At 43.4% G+C, this 23,072-nt stretch overlaps 1 protein-coding gene across 1 annotated transcript in view; it reads right to left on the reverse strand.

The window, feature by feature from the left end:
- Positions 1–10,088: 10,088 nt before the first annotated feature.
- The window catches only part of ATP6V1B1 (ATPase H+ transporting V1 subunit B1), a 32,093-nt gene continuing 19,109 nt past the window's right edge, over positions 10,089–23,072 (reverse strand). Inside the window, exons 3-14 of the mRNA XM_004369229.2 lie at positions 18,349–18,447; positions 18,049–18,142; positions 17,442–17,519; positions 16,371–16,510; positions 15,263–15,364; positions 14,529–14,626; positions 12,819–12,942; positions 12,403–12,553; positions 12,113–12,195; positions 10,663–10,767; positions 10,350–10,479; positions 10,089–10,252 (exon numbers count right to left, since the gene is read on the reverse strand). Of these exons, the coding sequence (XP_004369286.1) occupies positions 10,089–10,252; positions 10,350–10,479; positions 10,663–10,767; positions 12,113–12,195; positions 12,403–12,553; positions 12,819–12,942; positions 14,529–14,626; positions 15,263–15,364; positions 16,371–16,510; positions 17,442–17,519; positions 18,049–18,142; positions 18,349–18,447 (1,368 nt within the window). The remainder of the gene's footprint in view (positions 10,253–10,349; positions 10,480–10,662; positions 10,768–12,112; positions 12,196–12,402; positions 12,554–12,818; positions 12,943–14,528; positions 14,627–15,262; positions 15,365–16,370; positions 16,511–17,441; positions 17,520–18,048; positions 18,143–18,348; positions 18,448–23,072) is intronic.

Raw genomic sequence — 23,072 nt, forward strand, 5'->3', positions numbered from 1 at the left:
CGTAAGCGTGCTCTGAAAACAATGGAGATTTTGATGGTAAGCAATTAAAAGCAACAAATTAAACTGTAGACCAGCTAGTTTAATAGAACTGGGGAAAGAGACAGCTAAGAGGAGCCCTTCTCACAGACTGACTTCAAAAACTACCTCTGCGAAGGGACCCAAGTTTAATTGGATCAGACTAAGGAGCAATGTATGACCTAGGGCATCACTGAAAATAATAAAGCAATAAATTAGCAATTGTTGTTGTTAGGTGCTGTCTTAGTCATCTAGTGCTGCTATAACAGAAATACCACAGGTGGATGGTTTTAATGAAGAGAAGTTTATTTCCTCACAGTCAAAGTAGGCTAAAAGTCCAAATTCAGGATGTCAGCTCCAGGGGTATGCTTTCTCTCTCTCTTGGCCTTCTCATCAGTGTTCCCCAGGACTAGGAGATTCTTGGCGCAGGGACCCCGGTCCAAAGGAGGTGCTCTGCTTCTGGCACTGCTTTCTTGATGGTATGAGGTCCCCCTGTCTCTGTGCTCACTTCTGTCTTTTATATCTCAAGAGATTGCCTCAGGATACAATCCAATCTTGTAGATTGAGTCCTGCCTTACTAACACAACTGCCACCCATCCTCCCTCATTAACATCATAGAGGCAGGATTTACAACATATAGGAAAATCACACATTACCAGGAATCATGGCCCAGCCAAATTGACACACACATTTTTGGGGGGACATAATTCAATCCATGACAGGTGCCATCAAGTTGGTTCCGACTCATAGCGACCCTATGTACAACAGAATGAAACACTGTCTAGTCCTGCACCATCCTCACAATCGTTGCTATATTTGAGCCCATTGTTGCAGCCACTGTGTTAATCCGTCTTGTTGAGGATCTTCCTCTTTTTCGCTGACCTTCTACCAAGCATGATGTCCTTCTCCAGGGACTGGTCCCTCCTGATAACATGTCCAAAGTACAGGAGACAAAGTCTTACTATCCTCGCTTCTAAGGAGCATTCTGGCTTTCCTTCTTCCCAGACAGATTTGTTTGTTCTTCTGGCAGTCCATGGTATATTCAATGTTCTTTGCTAGCACCATAATTTGAAGGCATCAATTCTTCTTCAGTGTTCCTTATTCATTGTCCAGCCTTCACATGCATATGAGGCTATTGAAAATACCATGGCTTGGGTCAGGTGCACCTTAGTTTTCAAAGTGACATCTTTGCTTTTTAATACTTTAAAGAGGTCTTTTGCAGCAGATTTGCCCAATGCAATACATCACTTGATTTCTCGATGGCTGCTTCCATGGGCATTGATTGTGGATCCAAGTAAAGTGAAATCCTTGACCAATATTCTGTCCGTTTATCGTGATGTTGCTTATTGGTCCAGTTGTGAGGATTTTTGTTTTCTTTATGTTGAGATGTAATCCATACTGAAGTCTGTGGTCTTTGATCTTCATCAATAAGTGCTTCAAGGCCTCTTTCAGCAAGCAGGGTTGTGTCATTTGCATAACGCAGGTTGTTAATGAGTCTTCCTCCAATCCTGATGCTATATTCTTTTTCATATAGTCCAGCTTCTCAGCATACAGACTGAATAAGTATGGTGAAAGAATACAACCCTGATGCACACCTTTTCTGATTTTGAACCACACAGTATCCCCTTGCTCTGTTCAAACGACTCCCTCTTTGCAGTAATTAACAATTAGTGCAGCCTAAAAGCTGAGGGAAAGAGTCAAAGACAGTCATACCAAAACGACTGCCATTCTAAGGCTGCATCCTCTGAGCAGTCATATCAGTAGTTCACACTGAGGGGAAAATGGACTTCACTAAGATGGTCCATCCAAGTCACTAAACAAATAAACAATGACAAAAACAAGCTGGGGCAGGGGCAGGGAAATCAGTATCCAGAGTTGCTACAAATATTATCTAAAATGTCAAATTTTCAACAACAACAAAAAATAAGACATAGAATGAAACAAGACAGTGTGATCCACAGGCAGAAAAAAAAGCAGGCAACAGAAACTGCCTGTGAGAGTGCCCAGATAGCACTTGAACCGATTAAGACTTCAAAACAGCCATTATAAATATATGCCATGTAACGTCTGTTCAGGCAACGTCTGAACATCCATGATCTGGTGCGCAACCTCCAGGGGATGCCCACAGTCTGACTTGGCAGCGAGCCTACTCTGCTGCCACCCACCTGCCAGAACAGGCACCCCTGCCACTGGGAGGAGTGGGTGCCCAATCCTGCTCCCAAGTGTCCAAGGTCGGCAGGCATTGCAGGGCCCAGCTGGGTCAGGGGTTCTGGGTCATGCCAAGACTGCTACCCTGTTGCCCAGCCTGTGCCCAGAGCCTCTCTGCCATGAACTTCACAGGGCTGATGGGCTGTGTGCCGGGCAGGACTGGCTGAGCACTCACCTGAGGTGTCCGCAGTGGGAGCTACCTGAGCTGTGCACCGCACAGCAGCCCCTGAGCATGACGTCCAAATCACATAACATCCTATTTCACAGAACGTATCATGGACATTAAGTGACGCATGACTATATGTTAAAAGAAAATCATGCTTAAAGTAAAAGAAGGTATGATGACAATGTCTCATCAAATAGAGACTATCAATAAAGAGACAGAAATTATAAAAAAGAATCAAATGGGAATTCTGGATTTGAAAAGTACAATAACTGGAATGAAAAATTCACTAAAGGGCTCAACAGTAGATTTGAACTGGCAGAAGAAAAATGAGCAAACTTGAAGATAGAGTGGTAGAGGTTACACAATCTTAAAAACAGAAAAAAAAATCAACAGCGCCTCAGAGTTATATGGGACACCAGTAAACACACCAACATATGTGTAATGGGAATACGAGAAGGAGAGGTGAGAGAAAGGGGCAGAAAAAATATTTGAAGAAACAATGGCTGAAAATCTCCCAAATTTGATGAAAAACATTAATCTACACATTCAAGAAGCCCTCGAACTCTGAGAAGGACAGATGCAAAGACATCCACACCCAACACATTTTAGTAAAAATGCTGAAAGCAAAAAACAAAGAGAACATTTTAAAAGCAGCAAAAGAAAAATGATTCATCATGTACAAGGGAACCCCAATGAGATTTACAGTTGACTTCTCATCAGAAACAATGGAGGCCAGAAGGCAGTGGCATAAACTATCCAAAATGCTGAAACCAAGAACCTTATATTCAGCAAAACCGCCTTTCAAAAAGGAAGGCAAAATCTGTATACAAAGAGGACAATCTATTTGTGCATAAATTGAGAGATGACCCCATTTTCCTTTAAGAAAATATGCTTTTTATGTGACTAGGGAGGTAAATAACACAAACAGGATTTGCTTACCCTTCTCTATTAACCCTGTTTTCTGTCACTTGACAGCCAACCCCCCTTTTTAATGCTTCCTCAAGTATTTTAAAACAGCACAACACCTATTTTAAATGAAATCAAGTGGAAAAATTATAAAACCACAAATTAGGCTTACACTTAAATTTGTTTTGCCTGTAAAGCAAATTAAATTTTGATGAATCAGTACTTATGCACAAAACTATAATAATTTCAGAATCTAATTTTATTTTTCTGCATTTCATGTTCATTGTTAAGAGATACACACAAAAAAATAGCTGCAAATGATACAGTTCAAGCCGTATTGAAATTTCTGAATACTCTTTAATTAAGCTGAGATGGTTAGTCTACTCACTTGCTACATGTGTGAAACTTTTCTTAATAAAAAGAATAAAAACTTTAGATGGCTATTTTATTCCAGTGGATGCACCCACAAAAAACCCAAAAAGCCAAGTTAACCTAGCAACACAGTTTCACATAGATACCAGTGTTTAACATACTTGAATTTGTGTTATTTGTGTTATTAAATTAAAAGAAAACATTTGAGAACTACTGAAGCATTAAGGAACTCTATGGAGCAAAATTAAAAAAATCCCGTCCTTCACTATGCATACCTCTTGGGTAAATGCAACTGGAGCCAAACGTAGATTTTCTTACAACATGGTCACAAACAAACAAATAAGTGGAAAATAAAGATATTACCTGACAAACAAAAACAGAGAATTTTTTGTTAGCAGTTCTGCCTTACAAGAATTACTAAAGGAAATTCTTCAGGCTGAAAACAAGTGACCTCAAACTGTAATTTGAATCCTTGCAAAACAAAATAAAACAAAAACCAAACCAAACCAAAACAAAACATAACAAAGAGCACTGGTAAAGGCAATTGTGTAGTTATAGAAGACAATATAAATGTATGTTTCTGCTTTCTTCTCTCAACTGATTTTAACAGCTATCATATAAAACAACATGTATATTATTGTATTGTTAGGCCTATAACATATAGAAGTGTAATATATCTGACAATAATGACATAAAGGATGTGGGTGGGAGCAAAGCTGTATCGGAAAAGGAAATGACACCAGAAGATTACTCAAATCCAGAAGAAGAAATGAAGAGAACCAGAAATGATAAATAAGGAGGTTAATTTAACAAACTTTATAAAGTTCTTTTCTTCTCTCAGCTTTTAAAGGACATAAAATATAAATAATTACAACAATGTATTGTTGTATAACATATATAGATGTAATATTTATAACAATAGCACAAAAAAGTGGAAGAAGGAATAGAGATATACAGAAATGATACTTCAATATCTCACTGGGATTAAGTTAGTGTAAATCTTGAGTAGATTCTGATAAATTAAGATGTCAGAGCAACCACTAAGAAAATAACTAAAAATAATTAAAGAAATTAAAGTGTTACACTAGAAAATATCCACTTAATGCAAAAGGAAGCAGTAAAGGAGGAACACAGGAACAAAATGATATGACACAGAACATGAAAAGTAAAACGGCAGATGTAAATCTTATCATATCAGTAATAACATTCGATGTGAATGGAGTTAATACAAACGTTAGAGAATGTCAGATTGGATAAAAATCAAGACCTAACTATATGCTGTCTATGGGAGACACACTTTAGATACAAAGATACAAATAGGTTGAAAGTAAAAGGATAGAAAAAGACATGTCATGCCGATAGCAACCATAAGAAAACTGGAATAGCTATACCAATACCAGACAAAATAGACTTTAATACAAAAAATGTTACTAAAGATAAATAGGAACATTTTATGGTAACAGGGTCTATCAAGGAAGATATAACAATTATAATCACATGTGTGCCTAACAACAGATCCCCACAATGTAAAAAGCAAAAACTGACAGAATTGAAAGAATAGACAATTCAACAATGATAGTTGGAGACTTCAGTATCCCAGTAGTGGACAGAACAACAAGACAGAAGTACAATAAGGAAATAGAAAACTTGAACAACACTAGAAACCTACTTGACCCAACATCTGTAGAACTTCCCACTCAACAGCTGAATACACATTCTTCTCAAGGGCACAGGGAACTTTCTGCATAATAGACCATATGCTAGGCCTAAAACAAACCTCAATAAATTTAAAAGAATTGAAGTCATACAAAATATGTTCTTTGACCCCACTGGAGTGAAATTAGAAAGCAACGACAGAAAGAAACTTTGGAAATTCACAATACGTGGAAATAAAAACACACTTCTAAATAGCAAATGGGTTAAAGAAGAGATCACAAGATAAATTGGAAAATACTTTGAGATGAATGAAAAGAAAAACATAACGTACCAAAACTTCTGAAATGCAGCTGAAGTAATCCTTAGAAAGGTCTCAAATCAATAAACTAAAATGCTACCTTAAGACAGTGGGAAAAGAAGAGCAAACTAAACTCAAAGCAAGTAGAAGGAAGCAAATAATTAAGACTGGAGCAGAAATTAATAAAATAGAAAAATAGAGAAGAATCAAATGAAACTGACAGTTAGTTCTTTGGGGGAAAAAAAAGCAAATCTTTAGCTAGATTCACCAAGAAAAAGAGAGAAGACTCAAATTACTAAAATTAGGAATAAAAGAGGAGACATCACTACAGACCTTAAAGAAGTAAAAAGGATTACAGTAGCCCCCTCCACCCCCATAAACGGTTTTGCTTTCCTCGGTTTCAGTTACCCTCAGTCAGCCACGGTTCAAAAATGTTAAATAAGTACGTAGCATGATGAAATCTCACGCTGTCATGCTCCATCATTCACATAACTTTTATTACAGTATATTGTTATAATTCTTCTATTTTATTATTAGTTATTGTTGTTAATATCTTATTGTGCCAAATTTATAAATTAAACTTTATTATAGGTATGTATGCATAGGACAAATTATAGTACGTATAGGGTTTGGTAATGTCTGCAGTTTCAGGCATCCATGGGAGGTCTTGGAGCGTTTCCTCCGTGGATAATGGGGGACTACTGTATTAGGTAATACTATGAACAACTATTTGCTAACAAATTAGATAATTTCGCTGAAATGGACAAAACTACTGAAGGACAAAAACTACTGAAACTAACTCAGGAAGAAAAAGATAATCTGCATAGACTTATAAAGAGATTGAATTAGTAATTAAAACAAATAAACTACCCACAAAGAAAAACCCAGGGCCAGATTTTTGGTGAACTCTACTAAACATTTAAAGAAGAATTAATAATAATTCTTCACAAAATTTTCCAAAAAATTAGAATAGTGAACAATTCCAATTCACTCTATAAGGCTAGTATTATCTTGATACCAAAATCAGACAAAGACCTATGAGAAAAAGTTTTATAGACTGATATCTCTTATGAATATAAATGCAAAAATTCTCAACAAATTACTTACAAACTGAACCTAGCAACATATAAAAAGGATTGTATATCATAACAAGGTGGACTTTATCCCAGGAATGCAAGATTAGTTTAACATCTGAAAATCAACAAATGTAATATACCATATCAATAGAATAAATGACAAAAGTCCATGATCACTTCAATAGACACATAAAGACCTTTGGACAAAATTCAACACCTCTTCATGATAAAACACTCAGCAAATCAGGAATAGAACAAGCTTCCTCAACTTGATAAAGGGCATCTATGAAAAATCCACAGCTAACATCATAGTGGTGAAAGACTGTTTTCCCCCTAAATCAGGAACAAGACAAGGATGTGCACCCTTGCCCTTCTAATTAACATTGTTGTGGAGGTTATAGCCAGGGAAACTAGGCAAGAAAATGAAATCAAAGGCATACATATTGGAAAGGGAAATAAAAACTATCTTTACTCACAGATAACAAGATCTTGTATATTGAAAATCCTAAGGAATCCACTAAAGACCTATTAGAACTAATAAACAACTTCAACAGATGGCAGAACACAAGATCAATACACAAAAATCAATTGTATTCCTATACACTAGCAATAAATAATCAAAAATGAAATTAAGAAAAGAATTCCATTTACAATGGCATAAAGAATTAAACACTTAGGAATAAATTTAACAAAGGAACTGCAAAACTTATGTTCTGAAATCTACAAAACATGGTTGAAAGAAGTTAAAGAAGACTTAAATAAATGAAAAGACATCCCATATTCATGGATCAGAAGGCTTAAGAGTGTTAAGATATAAATACTCCCCAGATTAATCTACAGATTTAACACAACTTCCATCAAAACTCAAGCTGGCTTCTTTGCAGAAATTGACAAGCTGATTCTAAAATTCACATGGATACTTAAGAAATTCAGGATAGCAAAAACAATCTTTAAAATGAGGAATAAAGTTGGGGGACTACCACTTCCCAATTTCAAAACTTACCCCAAATTTACAGTAATTAAGAAAGTATGATACTGGCATAAAGGTAGGCATATAAATCAATGGAATAGATTTGAGAATCCAAAAATAAATCTTCACATTAATGGTCAATAGATTTTTGACAAGGATGCCAAGAGTAAAGAACAATCTTTTTAACAAATGTTGTTGGGACAAGTGAATATCCACATGTAAAAGAATGAAGTTGGACTCCTACCTCACTCCATATTAAAAAATTAACTCAAAATAGATCAAAGATTTAAATGTAAGAGCTTAGAAGAAAGCATAGGCATAAATCTTTATGGTTATGAATTAGGCAATGGTTTCTTAGATATGACAAAGAAACAAAATTAGATAAACTGGGTATTATTAAAATGAAAAACTTCGGTGCTTCAAAAGACACCAAGAAAGTGAAAACAGAGCTCACAGAATGGGAGACAATATTTGCCAGTCATTGGTAAAGGACTTCTGTCTAGAATACGTAAAGAACTCTTACAACTCAATAATAAAAAGACAACGCAACTTAAAAATGGGTGAAGTATCTGAATAGACATGTCTCTAAAGAAGATATACAAATGGCCAATAAGCCCATGAAAAGATGCTCATCATCATCAGTCATTAGGGAAATGTAAATCAAAGCCACAATGAATACCACTTCGCACCCAGTAGGATGGCTGTAATAAAAAATACAAGTGTTGTTGACGATGGAGAAATTGCAACCCTCATGCAATGAAGGTGGAAATGTAAAATGATGTAGCCTCTTTGGAAAGCAGTTTGGCAGTTCCTCAAAAGGTTAAAGAGAGTTACCATACAACACAGCAATTCCCCTCCTAGGAATACATACTCAAGAGAAAAGAAAACATATGTTCCCACAAAAACTTTCATACAAATGTTACAGCAGCATTGTTCATAATAGTCAAAAGGTGGAAATAACGCAAATGTCCATAAACTGATGAATGGATAAACAAAAGGTGGTGTATTCATACAGTGGGATATTATTTGGCAATAAAAAAATACTGTTACATGCTACAACATGGATGCATCTTAGGAACGTTTTGCTAAGTGAAAGAAGCCAGACACAAAAGACCACATATTTTATGACTCTGTTTATATGAAATGTCCAGAATAGTCAAATCTATAGGGACAGAAAGTAGATTAGTGGTTGCCTAGGGCTTGGGGGGTGGGGTGGGGATTGTTGTGGCTGGGGGGGAGTTCTGGGGGATGATGGCTACAGGTGGGTGCAAGGTGTCTTTTAAGGGTAATGAAAAGGTTCTAAAATTTATGGTGATGAGTCTGTGAATATACTAAAAATGTTGAATTGCACAATTTAAATAAATTACATGATATGTGAATTGTATTTTAATAAAACTGCTGTTAAAAACAAAAACAACCTATGCCTAGTGGACACCCAAATCTTTCCCCAAGATGACTGTGAATCATTTTGGATATGGGAATTATAGTCTCAGGGTCTCCTTTGGTGCCAGCTCTCGATCCAAGAATTCTGGCCGGATTCCACAACACACTGACCCAGAAACAAAACACAGCCCTTTGCTTAAGTCCCACACTTGCCAATCTCCTCCACTCTTAGAAAGCATTTATCACTTCACTGAAGATGGGGCAGGGGTGATAATGGAGGGGACGACATTACAGAGGAGCAGGCAGCTTTCAAAGGAATATCAGGCACCTGGTTTTTAGGATGCTCTTCTCCGGTTTCATAACTGGGGGGTCTTTCCTCAGCATTCTGCATTCCTCCACCCCTTGCCCTCTTCCCTGGCCCTCATTCAGGCCATCTCCCCAGCAACTCTTCTTCCTTTCCTCTCTGGAGCAACGCGAATTCCTCCTCAGCATCTCTCAGACAGAGCTATTCAGAGTCAGACACATCTTTTCTGGCCTTGGTTGTTCCTGAGCTCATATTCCACCAAAGAAATTTATCAAGATATTCGCAGCAAAGATAAACAACTCCCTAAGAGGAATTCTAGCAGTGTCTGTTAAGACGCTATTTTTTTAAGTAGAATAGTTGAATGAACCCCATATACTCATCACCCAGCTTCAACAATGATCAGTTTTGCCAACCTTATTTTCACCTAAGATAATAAGTTCTTCGCCTCAGTTCTTATTTTGGGAGCATTTAAAATAAAAAATATAGATGCTTCTAGCAGAGCAAAACGTAAGACTACAGGCTTAACCACTTTCTGTTCTTTCCGCAGTGCCAGGAGTCCGGGGAAAAGAGTGGAGTGTACGAGCCCCCACAGACCGAGGGTGGGTGCGTGGGTGGGTGGAGGGCGTTGAAGGGGAGCAGAATCGCTTGGTTTCGGTATGCGGGGCTGTGGCGGATGCGGGGCAAAGAGGTTTAACCTGGGCGCGGAGGCGAGGAGTTACAGTCCGCGGGCGGGACTACAGCGCAGTGTCCGCAGCGGGGGCCTGTGGCGCCCCCTCGCGGGAATAGAACTCATCGATGACGCCCTGCGGGATGCGCTTCAGCATCTCTTTGGGGAAGATGCGCAGGAGCTGCCAGCCCAGGTCCAGCGACTCGAACACCGAGCGGTTTTCGTAGGGGCCTAGGGACAGAGCAAAAGGGTTAGGAATGTGTGTGGTGGTTGGGGCGGGGGGAGGGAGAGGAGGGAGGTATCACCTGGACCCCGCAACGTGCCTCACCCTGGTTGATGAAGTTCTTCTCGAACTTCTGCAGGAATTCCAGGTAGAGCAGGTCCTCCGAAGTGAGCGCCTCCTCCCCCACCACGGCCTTCATGGCCTGCACGTCCTTTCCGATGGCGTAGCAGGCGTACTGAGAGAGGGCAGAGGCAGTCAGTGGTCACGGGAGTCGGATGGCCCCCACCCTGGCTGTGCTGCAGGACTCCTTTTCGGGGAGGAATTTTTCCAGGAGAAAAGTTTATGGTCCAGGTGGGCCTCAAACCTTCAGCTTCTGAAATTAGATGATCTGCCAGCCCCTGGGCTCTCTCTTCCTTACCAGCTGGTTGGAGACATCTCCATGGTCCTTTCTGGTCATGCCCTCCCCAATGGCGGACTTCATCAGCCTCGACAGGGAAGGGAGCACGTTGATGGGGGGATAGATCTGGGGGATCAGAGGAAGGGAGTGGCAGACAGCAGGATCCAAACTTTCCTTCCCACCACTGCTTGTCTGCCCTCCCTCTAAGGTCTCAGGAGACTCATCTTTCTTCATCCAAAAGACAAATTCTAGATGTTGTGTTAGACATATTTTTACAACATGAAAATAAATAGATACAAAGAGGAAGGAAGGAAGAAAGAAAAGGAAGAACTTGCCAAGCAAAGAGGACAAAGTCACAGGGATTGCCTTTCAGCTACATATGGGTCCAGTGGCGTCACTAGGGGAGTGTGGGGCGTGCCGACCATTCCAGGTGACACTGTCAGAGGGGATGACACCAAAATGACTGTCTATAAAATTTTTGTGCAGTGTTTCAGCAGAAATTTATTATTATTTAATAAAAAATATCCTTGTAGTTATAACAACAAAAACAATATTTGTAAGCCCAGTTTACATGTATCAATATACCTACAAGGCTAAAACTCTATGCCAATTTACTTTCTGAACTTTCTAATGCCCTCTGGTCAGGGCTGTCATTATTACCCAATTACAATGATGCTTTGAATCACGTGGTTTCGTCTACACACGCTACAAGCCCGCACTGTTGTTTTTGTTGCTGCCAGTCTTTTTATAGTCACTGATTTTGTCAAATTTTCTGGTATTTTAGCTACGATATTGTGGTAATTTATCAATAACTTTTTTGAGAATAAAGTAGTAATTAAAGGAAAAGAAGAATGATATATAGGAATTACGATTTATGAGTAACATTAGTACAAAAAAAATTACTAAGGATCCTGTAGGTCTGGTATGGGAGGAGGTCCATGAGTTACTGCACTGGGTGACACCAACCCTAGTGATGCCACTGTATGGGACAATTTTTTAACCCTTTGGCATATTATTCACAATCTACTTGTGTCAGTTAATGATTGTTCTCTGCTCATCAAAACAAATAACTGAAGAGGGAAGAGACATGGCATTTATTTAGCATCTGTGAGTTGGAATCGACTCGATGGCAATAGGTTTGGTTTCAGTTATGTGCCACATGCTTTTTATATGCCAACTTATTTTGTCCTCACAATGCATCTGTGTGATTAGTAGTATTCCCACTTTATAGAAGAGGAAATCTAGGATCAGAGTGGTTAATTTATTTTCTCAAGGTAACACAGCCAGATAGACTGGATTCTACCCAGAACTGTCTCTGTGGAAGACCTGTCTTCTTTCTATGGATCACACAAACTTCCCAGGTGGTTATCTCCTGTTTGGGGCTAGCCTTGCCTGGCCCTGCCTAATTCACTGAGAGACACAGCACAGGGAGTGGTGGAGAGAGCAGGAAGTGGGTAGGAAGGGGGCATACCTGTCTGTTATGAAGCTGTCTGTCCACATAGATCTGTCCCTCTGTGATGAAGCCTGTCAGATCTGGGATGGGGTGGGTGATATCTACAAGAAAATATGCTGGCCTCAGTGGGGATGGGAACCAGGTCTCTATCCACTCATGGAAGTGACAGGGGTGGGAGTGCTGTCCCCTGCTCTGATGGAGGAACAGTTATGCACATTGTAATGCAAAGAAGTGCAGGCCCTTTAAGTGTCCGAGCGGGGAGAGAAAGGCAGAGGACTGTGGGGGGCAGTGGGCAGTGAGGAGCTCACCGTCATTGGGCATGGTGAGGATGGGGATCTGGGTAATGGAGCCACCCCGGCCCTCCACACGTCCTGCCCGCTCATAGATGGTGGCCAGGTCTGTGTACATGTATCCAGGGAAGCCTCGTCGCCCAGGCACCTCCTCCCTGGCAGCTGAGACCTGCATGCAATACCATGGGCATTGGGGTAAGAAATGGGGAGAGAGGCTGACACGTGGAAGGGTGGGTGGGAGAAATGAGTGGGGGACAGGAGAGGAGGGGCCAGGCTGAGACCAGCCCTGGAGCTTACACGTGTTGAGGGGGTGCAGGTGTGGGTGGGCGAACTCCCCTCCACTTGGGGCCAGGAAGTGAGTTTGAAGGGTGGCCCGTGGGGTGTATGCCTAGGAGAGGCAAGGATGAACCTGGCACCCCTGCCAGGCCCCTCACCTCCCGCAAGGCCTCTGCGTAAGAACTCATGTCAGTCAGTATGACCAGCACGTGCTTCTCACACTGGTAGGCGAGGAACTCAGCACTGGTCAGTGCCAGGCGTGGGGTGATGATCCGCTCAATCCTGGAGGTACGGCCAATGGTTAGAGACTCTGGGGGCCCACGTTGTGCTCCGTTTAGCCCCAGTGCTGAGCAGAAGGTGAATTGGGAAGCTGGTGTTGTGCACAGAAGCGGAGGAGCCGGTAAGATGAGCCCCTGCTCCCAGCCCTCAGGCCAGGCCATGGTTCCCAGGAGCAGGCACCCTTCAGCCAAGTCTGACACCCCTCCTGGCTATTCAAGGTCGGAAGGGAGACAGAGGCTGGGGCCAGCAGGGGAGTTGGGTGGGGGCGGGACAGCAGGCCCAGAAGGTCTGCTGAGGACTGAGAGTGGCCTGTCCTTGTGGGCCTATGGGTGAAGGGCTGGGAAGCATGGGCATGTGCTCCTGCCCTAACTCTGCCTTGCCCCAGGGCACCCACACTTGGATCACCCTCAGGATCCTCAGGATTCTCATTACCTGCTGCTCCTTTCACTGCTCTTGAGCAGGGGCATAGCGAGGGTTAAGCAGCACCCAGGGGCAATCTCTAAATTGCGACCCCCCCCCCCATTTCAAGATGAATGGCAGTGAGGAAATGGAGAAGCCAAGTTCGAGGGGTGTTGGTGGGGGGTGTGTGGGGAGATGGGCGGGCCAGCAGGCCGATAGGCGGGCTCCAGGGGCGCCAGGCCGGCCGTGGTGGTGGCAGAGGCGGCGAGGCACCTTGGACTTGGTGAATCATCCTGGCAGAACACTGAGAGCCGAGGCAGCAGAGAGCAGCACCAAAACATGGCTGAAGTGGGCACAGGCTTTCTGGAGCAGCTCAAGTCCTGCATAGTTTGGTCTTGGGCATCTCTCTGGACAGTGTGGTGTCACCCCCTCTGACAGTATCATCCGTTGTGGTCTGTACCCCCTGCACCCCCTTAGTGAAGCCACTGGCGCCCTTTTGGACTTGGGCCCGGGGGCAAGTGCCTCCTTTGCCCTGTCCGCCAGCCCTCTTGCTACGCCTCTGCCTGGAGCACACTCTATGTGAACGTCCCACATGCTCGCTTGCCCCGGCAGCCCCTTTCCGCTTGCAGAGGCCCTGAGTACTCCTGAGGATCATGCCTCTAGCTCCTGGCACTTAGTCCCGGGCTCTGGGCCTGTGGGTCTTCCACAAGTACTGTCATCACGGACTCCAGAACCAGAATTCGGTGACTTAGTATTTGCAGTACCCTCCATACCCAGCTAGGTGTACTAGAATTTTTGTTTTTCATCCACTTGACCCCCAAATTTAAAGTCACACTTTCTAAACTTTTAAAATAGCATTTTTCCTAAACAAATGGTTTAGGGAAATAATCTGTTTAGTGGTGGCTCTGTGGAAGTGCACAAGGATGAGGAGCCCTGGCTGGAAGCTGGCTGTAGGAAGAGCAGAGGGGCTGGGGGCAGGAGGTAGGGAGGTGGTCTGGCTCCCTCTGTCTATCAATAGGCTATCACTACCCCTTCCTAGGCATCGATTTCCCTGTCTGCACACTGAAGTGTTGGTCTCCTAGCTCTGGCCCATGCCCGTAGTTCTGTGATGCCCCTGAGCCCTGGTACTCTGGGTCTTAGACAGGGGCCTGCCAGCCTGAGGTCAGTATGTACATCAGGGCAGGGCTCACGTGGGGTCGTTGGCCAAGTTTAGGAAGAGGCAGACGTTCCCCATGGCGCCGTTCTGCTCGAAGTCGGACTTGAAGAACCGGGCTGTCTCCATGTTTACCTGGACGCACAGCAAGGAGGGCTGGGGGTGGGCCCTCTGGTCTCAGGGCCCCAACTCCTCCCATCTCTTCTCAGTAAATCTTGTCAACTATCTGACAGTTACTGGGGGGTCAGGGTACCACGGCCACTGGGATGGCTCTGGGGATTGAGAGGGGAGGGGCTGGGCATGCTGCCCCAGTCCTGGCTTCATCAGACCCCCAAAGAGAAGTTCAGGGTTCCTCAGTTTGAGCTCTACTCAGTGCCATCCTCACCTTCCCAACCTTTGTGTCCTACCCTTGGGTCCTCTGAGAGGACCCTCTGTTACTTCCTTCCCAATGTTGTCTTGTCCCTCCAAGTTCCCTGGCTCCCTCCTCCCTTAGGCCACCTTGGGCCCATCTATGGCTACCTCAGCCTATGGGGCACCTTGAGGGACACACTACCCTACTCTGGTCACTAAGCCCACTCTCACCCCTTCAGTCACACTCATCTCAGTCCTGTGAGGACCTGCCTCTTCCATGAGACAGGCCTGGACTCTGATGGCTTCTCAAGGAGCAGGATTGTGTCTCCTCCATCAGATCAGTCTGTGCCAGCAGCCATGAGGGACAGGGCTGCCCATCCACAGTTTCCAGAACTTGCCCCTCTTCCCAGCCCCTCTTACCCCCATGGCTGCAAAGACAATGGCGAAGTTGTCATCGTGATAATCCAGTACAGCCTTGGACTTCTTCACCAGCCCAGCCTGGCGGCAGATCTGAGCAGCAATCTGGAGCACAGCAGGTTGGGAGGGAAGGAGGACATCAGTCAGAGCCCAGTGCCCACCCCAATTTCCAGTCCGTCCTCCAGACTGGGCCTTTGGTGGGAGGGACTCAAGCCCAAGGAAGTGAAGAGACGGGCCCAGGACAACAGCCTTTCTTGGGGGATGGGGAGGGGCTGTCCTGTTCTGTGGCTACTAAAGGGCTGAGGATGTCTGTCATGAGGAGTGGGCAGGGTAGCAATTCCAAAGTGCAGCTGTCTCAGTACAGGTGTGGGGCAGATTGGCTCAGGGCGGTCATGCCCTTCTTGTCCTATCCTTGGGCCCTCTGAGAAGACCCTCGGTTACCACCTTCCCAAAGTTTTCTTGTCCCCCCAAGTTCAGGGGGGAGATAAACCCATTGCAGGGTTTATCTGGGCACAGATTTGTCACAGGCCTGCAGTGTGTGGGACAACCATACATCATGTCCATATTCAGGATGGTTGGGGGGTGCCTATGCCTTCTAACCACCGCAGACCATTTTGAGGGCGAGCTGGGGCACATCAGAAGTGGTTGGGGCAGGAGTCAGAGAAGTCCCTGGAAACCTTGTCACACCAGCTGCTCTGAGAGGAACTGGGCTGTCTGCTCTTGGTGGGGCGGGGAGCCTGTGCAGGGTGGCTGTAGGTGACCACGGGGCTGCCCTTCAAGGGGTGACTGTATGGGCTTGTCAAGATCATTATAAGGACCAATGAGTAGGGGCTGTCAGCTCGCCTGAGCAGGACTTTCAACCCTGGAGACTACTTGTGGGCTCTCGTGAGCCAGTGAGAGGCCACGCACTGTGGGCAGAGGTTTGAAGACCTGTTGGGGGCAAGTGACTGGACACTGAGGAGGTCTTGTGCAGCTCTAAGAGGACAGGTGCTAGTCTGGAGGCTGGTGACCCCAGATCACCGGCCCCTGCCTGCTTGGCCCACCAGCCCAGGCGTCCTCCCCACTCTGTCCCTTCCCCTTGGCCATGTCTATTGGCCATTGCAGGCCTCACCTCGTTGTGGGGAAGCCCAGCTGCAGAGAAAATGGGGATCTTCTGACCCCGAGCAATGCTGTTCATGACGTCGATGGGAGAAATGCCCGTCTGGATCATCTCCTCGGGATAGATGCGGCCATGAGGGTTGATGGGTTGGCCTGGGGCGGGAGTGATCAAGGAGCCATGCTCAAGGGTCCACGTCCCTTCCCTGCACTGCCCCAACCCTTCCCCACACTGCAGAGCAGCAGCATTCAACAAGACTTTCTGTGATGAAGGAAACGTTCTCTAACTCTGCTACCCAATACGGCAGCCCTTGCCACACGTGGCTACTTAGCACTAGAAGTGTGGTTAGTGGGAATGAGGAGCTGAATTTGAACTGTATTTCATTTCAATTTAAATAGCCAAACGTGGCCAGCGGCTACCTTGGACAGCGCCTCTCTAGCTCAGTGGAAGTGTCTGGCCAGCAGGACCTCAGGCTGAGGCCACCTCGGGCTGAGGCAGTGCCCTTCTCATGACCTACAGGCGCATGTGCGGGGTTTAAAGGACCTGAGGGTGACTTGGACACCTCCTGTCTGAGAGGTTCGTGCTCTGTCCTCCACCCCTGACTTGTAGTGTCACACAGCTCCCTAGGCCTCCATCACGTCCTCTGTAAACTGACAGATAGGGTGGGAGGACTCAGGAAGACCCTCACAGCTTGAATGGTGAGGGCCTGGAAGGGGCTGTATCTGCTTCTGCAAGCCACCACAGCCACCAGAATCGGGGACAGAGAACTGGAAGGCAGGACAGTGAAGGTCTTGGGGCACGTCTGGAATCTGCACAAGGGTGATGACGCTGTTACAGGAAGTGCTAATGGCAGTATTTCAGGCTCTGTGGCAGGTGGTGGTGGCAGATTTGGGAACAGAGAGATCTTTTCTGTCCTACTGTCACACCTTATCTGCTGGTCAGTCTGACCAGCCCTGCAGGTGAACCTTGGGCAGTTGCCTCTGGCCTGCATCTGGGGCAGAGCTTAAGTGCAGAGCTGCCTCTGTATAGGTGATGACGGGGTGGGGGATGGCTCCCAAGAGCCATCCAGAGCCTCCAGTCACTCACCATTGATGTCCAGGAAGTCTTCTGCCATGACTACTGGCCCCTTGTCAATGGGTTTGCCGGAGCCATTGAAAACCCGACCTGGGGGTGGGTGAGGGGTGTTGTAGGAGGTTCAGGGCCAGCCCTGTGTCTCTCACTGCTGCCCACTTTCCGCACTACCACCAGCTCCCATCTGCCTCCCACATCCCTCTCCCAGTCTTTCCCTGGGTCCCCTCTCAGCCCTCAGTTACTCCTAGGGAGCTGGCTACAGTGGCTGTTCTCTTGGACAGGGCCCTCTGTTCTTTCCTGGAAGCCTGGCCAGGACACTGACTCTGATGGGGAGAGTCTAGGGCAGGAAAGAGGGGAGGGCCAAGTATGGCAGGTCTTGGGAAAGAACTAGGGGACATACAGGGCTTATTCATCCCTTTAAGCTTGACTCCAAATAGTTAGCCACCTACTGTGCGCTTGGTTTATTGAATCTGTCTTCCTCATATGGAACACCTGAGCTGACCTTAGAGAGTTGACAGGGGAGCCAGACAGGTAAACAGGGAATGACAATGCAGTGTGGTAAAGGTTTGGCCAGGGAAGCTGGACTGCGAGGGCAGAGGAAAGGCCCCCACCCATCCCTCACCCAGCATGTCCTCTGACACTGGAGTCCGTAGGATGTCCCCTGTGAATTCACAGGTGGTCTTCTGGGCATCAATCCCAGAGGTCCCTTCAAACACCTATGGGGACAAGAGTTTTATTACTCCATTAAGGGGCTTGCTGGAGAGAATGGGACTTCCCATTCTATACACTGTTGTGTGCCCAGTTCTGGGCTAGGTGCTAGCAGAGAAATGGGACATTTCCTGCCTTCAGGAGCTTATAAGTGTGGGAATTTGTGGGTACATTTATTCACTCAATCAACCAACACCTCATTGATACCACTTACCTGGACAATTGCCTTGGTCCCAGCCACCTCAAGCACTTGCCCACTCCTCTGAGTCCCATTGGGGAGGGTGAAGTTGACAATCTCTGCATACTGGGCAAACTGGCAGGAGGGGAGAACAGCCAGGGAGACAGTGAGACCAGAGGCAAAGTCCCTGAGTCCTCCCCTAGTCCTTCCTTGATCTATCTCAAACCTCCCCATCTTGTGCCCAGACACTTTTGGAAATGAACTTTGTTATGGACTGAACTGTGTTCTCCCAAAAATATATGTTGGAACCCTAATCCCTATACCTAATTATTTATTTTTTAATAATATTTTATTGTGTTTTTGGTGAATGTTTACACAGCAAATTAGGTTCCCATTTGACAATTTCTATACAAATTGTTCAGTGAGATTAGTTACATTTTCCACAAGTGTCAACATTCTCTTTAATTGCATTCTGGTTGTTTCCTTTCCAGTGCTCTAGTTTCCCTGCTCCCTTATCTTCTCATCTTTGCTTTAGAGTAATTGTTGACCTTTTGGTGATGTAATCTTACATGGAAATAGGGTTTTCTTTGTTATGTTAATGAGGCCCTATCACTTCTAAACCTGATCACTTCTGAGTTACAAGGATCACTTAAACCTGATCACTTCTGAGTTATAAGGAGCAGCATGGACACAGAGACAAGCAAGCACAAACGAAGCAAGCCATGTGAAGAGCGCCAAGGAAACGAGGATACCAGGGTTACAGGAGCTGAAAGGGACAAGGATCTTCTCCCAGAGCCGACAGAGGGAGAGCCTTCCCCTATAGCCAGTACTTTGAATTCAGACTTCTAGCCTCCTGAACTGGGAGAAAATAAACTTCTGTTTTTTAAAGTCCCCTACTTGTGGTATTTCTGTAACAGCAGCACTAGGAAACTGAGACAAACTTGAATGTCTTGGAAGTGGGAGGTTGGAATTTTGTTTTGGAGGCAGTATACCTGAGTGGTTAGGAGCATGGACTTTGGAGTTGGATGACCAGGCTTAGAATTGCAGCTCTGCCACTTACTAGCTTTGTGACCTTGTGGAAGTTACTTAATGTCTCTAGGACTTAATTTTTTTATCTTTAAAATGGGTATAATAATAATAATGCCTACTTTACAGGGCTGCTGTGGGAAGGAAATGAGATAATATATATAAAGCTATTAGCATGGTACTGGCATCTTGTAAAAGCTCAATAAAATGTAGTTGCCATTTTGGCTGTTTAGGTCTCCTGGAAGGCACCATTGTTACTGCTCTTGTAGCTTAGTGGTGAACACACTTGCAAAATGTTATCCTCTGCTGAGGCACCAGGAGAAGGGCTCTCTGCCCCCAGCTCGTTCATATACTACTGGTAGTCCTTTCTAGTTTGGGATGGATTCATGTGTAGTACTCCCAGGGTTCAGGAATAGAAATAATCAGGCTAGTATCCAGAATATATAAAGAACTCTTACAATGCAACAACAAAAAGGATTTGAATAGACGTTTCTCCAGAGAAACCCAAATGGCTAATAAGCACGTGAAAAATGCTCAGAATCGTTAGTCATTAGGGAGATGAAAATCACAACAACGAGCTACCACTTCACATTCACTAAGATGGTCAAAATAAAAAGACGGACGATAACAAGGTTGGTGAGGATATGGAGAAAGTGGAACCCTCACACACTGCTGGTGGGAATGTAAAACCGTGCAGCCACTTTGGAAGACAGTTTGGCTGTTCCTCAAAAAGTTAGACACAGAACTACCCTATGACCCAGCAATTCCACTTCTAGGTATCTACCCAAGAGAACTGAAAATGTATGTCCACACAAAAACTTGTACATGGATGTTCACAGTAGCGTTATTCATAATAGCCAAAAGGTAGAAACAACCTGAATGCCCATTAACTAATGAATGGATAAATAAAATGGTATATCTCTACAATGGAATACTTTTTAGCCATAAAAAGCAATGAAGTATTGATACATGCTACAACATGGATGAACCTTGGAACATTATACTAAGTGACAGAAGCCAGACACGAAAAGCTATGTATTGTATGATTCCATTGATACGAAATATCCAGAACAGGGAAATCTATAGAGATGGAAATTAGATTAGTGATTGTGGGGAGGGGAGATCGGAGGCAACTCCTAATAGGTACAGAATTTCTTTTGGGGTGATAAAAAATGTTCTGGAATTAGATAGTGGTGGTGATTGCACAATTCTGTGAGTACACTGAAAACCCTGAATTGTATACTTTAAAAGGGTGAATTTTGTGGTATGTGAATTATAGTTCAATTAATAAAAAAGAGAATCAGGTTGTCCTTCCAGGACCACAGGCATCAGGCGGGCAGGTGGCACTCTTCCCCAAGGAGATAACTGAGCATGCCCAGGGAGCCCCAAAGTCCCAGTCTTTACAAGACTAAGGAGTCCCTGGGAGGCGCAAACGGTTAAGCGCTCCACTACAAAGTGAAAGGTTGGCCGTTCAAACCCACCCAGAGCTGCCTCAGAAGATAGTGCTGGTGATCTGCTTCTGAAAGGTCACAGCCTTGAAAATCCTACGGAGCAGTTTTACTGTGGACACATAGGGTCGTCATGAGTAGGAATCCACGAAAGACAGCTAACAAGAACCACAAAAGGAAGCTAAGAGCTTGGCCAAGGAGGCTGGTGTGGAAGAGGAGCCCTCCCCACGGACACTGGTCCTCAGCTATCAATAGCACCAAGAGAGTTCAGTCCTATACCTGCTCCTGCTCCCTAGAGGAGGTACTGGAGAGAGCGCACAGCTGCAGAGGCATCCCCCAGCTCCATCATCTTGCTTCCCAGGTTTCTGAATTACTTCAAGAAGTAAGCCATAATCTTAATCTATTAAAAATAAATGGTAGAAAGACAATGCCTCTCCCCCATCCACAATTCCTAATATTCTGGGGAACTAAGTACTCCTTTAAATATTTCCTGGACCTTAGAGGAAATCAAAACTGAAAGGACAGATTATCTGAAAAGAATGAAGAGGGTATCACTTCATGCCAATATTTATACTTATGGCGCACAGAAAACTGGACTATGTTCTCAGACCATAATAAAAGTAAGTAAGAAATCAGTACCAAAAAGATAGTTAGAAAAACTTCATATATTTGAAAATTCAAAAATATCCTAAATATAGAATAAATTATAATTGGGATTAGAAAACCTTTGATACTAAACAATAACAAAAAAACGATTTATCGACATTTATGTGTTACATTTAGCATTTTAAATGCTTGCATTAGAAAAGAAAAATGTTGAAGATGCTTAAAAGTATGCAGCTTGAGAAGTTAGAAGAAAAGAACGGCATTAAAACTCCAAAGAAAGAGGAAATAATAATAAAAGGGCAGATGTTATTAAAACAGAAAACAGATATAGAGGAGATCAACAAAGCCAAAACTGGTTTTTTGAAAAGCCTAATAAAACAGACAAATCTCAATCAACACCAATTAAGAGAGAAGGCATAAATAAATAGTTGTTGGAATAAAAAAGTCATAACTAGATATACTGAAGATATTAAAAGATAATAAAAGGAATTATGCATTATATTTGAGAATTTAGATAAAATGAATAAAGTTCTAGAAGAATACAACTCAAACCAAAACCAATTAAAAATGAAATAAAAAGCCAGACTAGTCCTTTAAGATATTGAAGAAGTAGTTAAAAATCTTCTTACAAAGAAAACACCAGTCCCAGAAAGTTTTACCAGTGAGTTCTAATCATCAAGAAACAAATAATTAAAGACTTACTTAAACTCTTATAAAGATTGGAAGAAAAGATATGGTCTTTAATTCATTTTATGAGCAAGCATAACCTTGATACCAAAATAAGATAATTATGGGAAAATTACAGGCAATCTCACTCATAAACATAGATTTAAAAATCAAAACAAAATATTAGGAAACCAAATCCAGCAATGTACAAAAAAGACCAAGTTGGGGTTATTCCAGGAATATAAAGTTAGTCTAATATTAGAAAATCTATTAATGTGATTCACTGTTTCAATAAATTAAAGGATTAGAAAAAACTTTGATCATCTAAAAAATTTTCAGGGAAAAGAAAAAGTCCATGATTAAAAACAAAACTACTCTTTGAAAACAAGGAATAAAAGGGAACTTTCTTAACCCCAAAGAGAATATCTTTAAAAACCACAAAGAAAGTATCATACTCAATTGTATAAAGTATAAAGCATTCTCTTTAAATTTAGGAGCAAAACAAGGGTGCCTGCTAGGATCATTCTATTCAGCATCATCCTGGAGGAACTAGACAGAGTAATAAGATGAATACAAGAAATGAATAAAAATTAGAAGGATAAGATGGAAAAAACTATAAGATGGAAAACTCCCCAATCTCCAAATCTAATAAATATAATACCCAAAAGAATACTACAGACCAATTTCTCTTATAAATATAGATGTAGAAATTCTAAATAAACTACTAGCCAGTCAAATTAAGCAAAGTATTAGATAAATAAACAAGTACAACCAGATAGGGTTTATTCCAAGGATGCAAGGCTGGATCAATCAACATCAGGGAATTTGTCAACGTGATTCATTGTTTTAATAAATTAAAGGGGGACAAAAACCTACAGACTGGGAAAAAATTTTTGGACAGTACAAGTCAGACAAAGATCTAATCTCCATAATCTACAAGAAAATCCAACACCTCTACAACAAAAAGACAAATAATCCTGTTAAAAAATGGGCAAAGGAAATGAACAGACACTT

The sequence above is a fragment of the Trichechus manatus genome, unplaced genomic scaffold, assembly GCF_000243295.1.
Source record: "Trichechus manatus latirostris isolate Lorelei unplaced genomic scaffold, TriManLat1.0 scaffold00004, whole genome shotgun sequence".
Taxonomy (NCBI): Eukaryota; Metazoa; Chordata; class Mammalia; order Sirenia; family Trichechidae; genus Trichechus; species Trichechus manatus.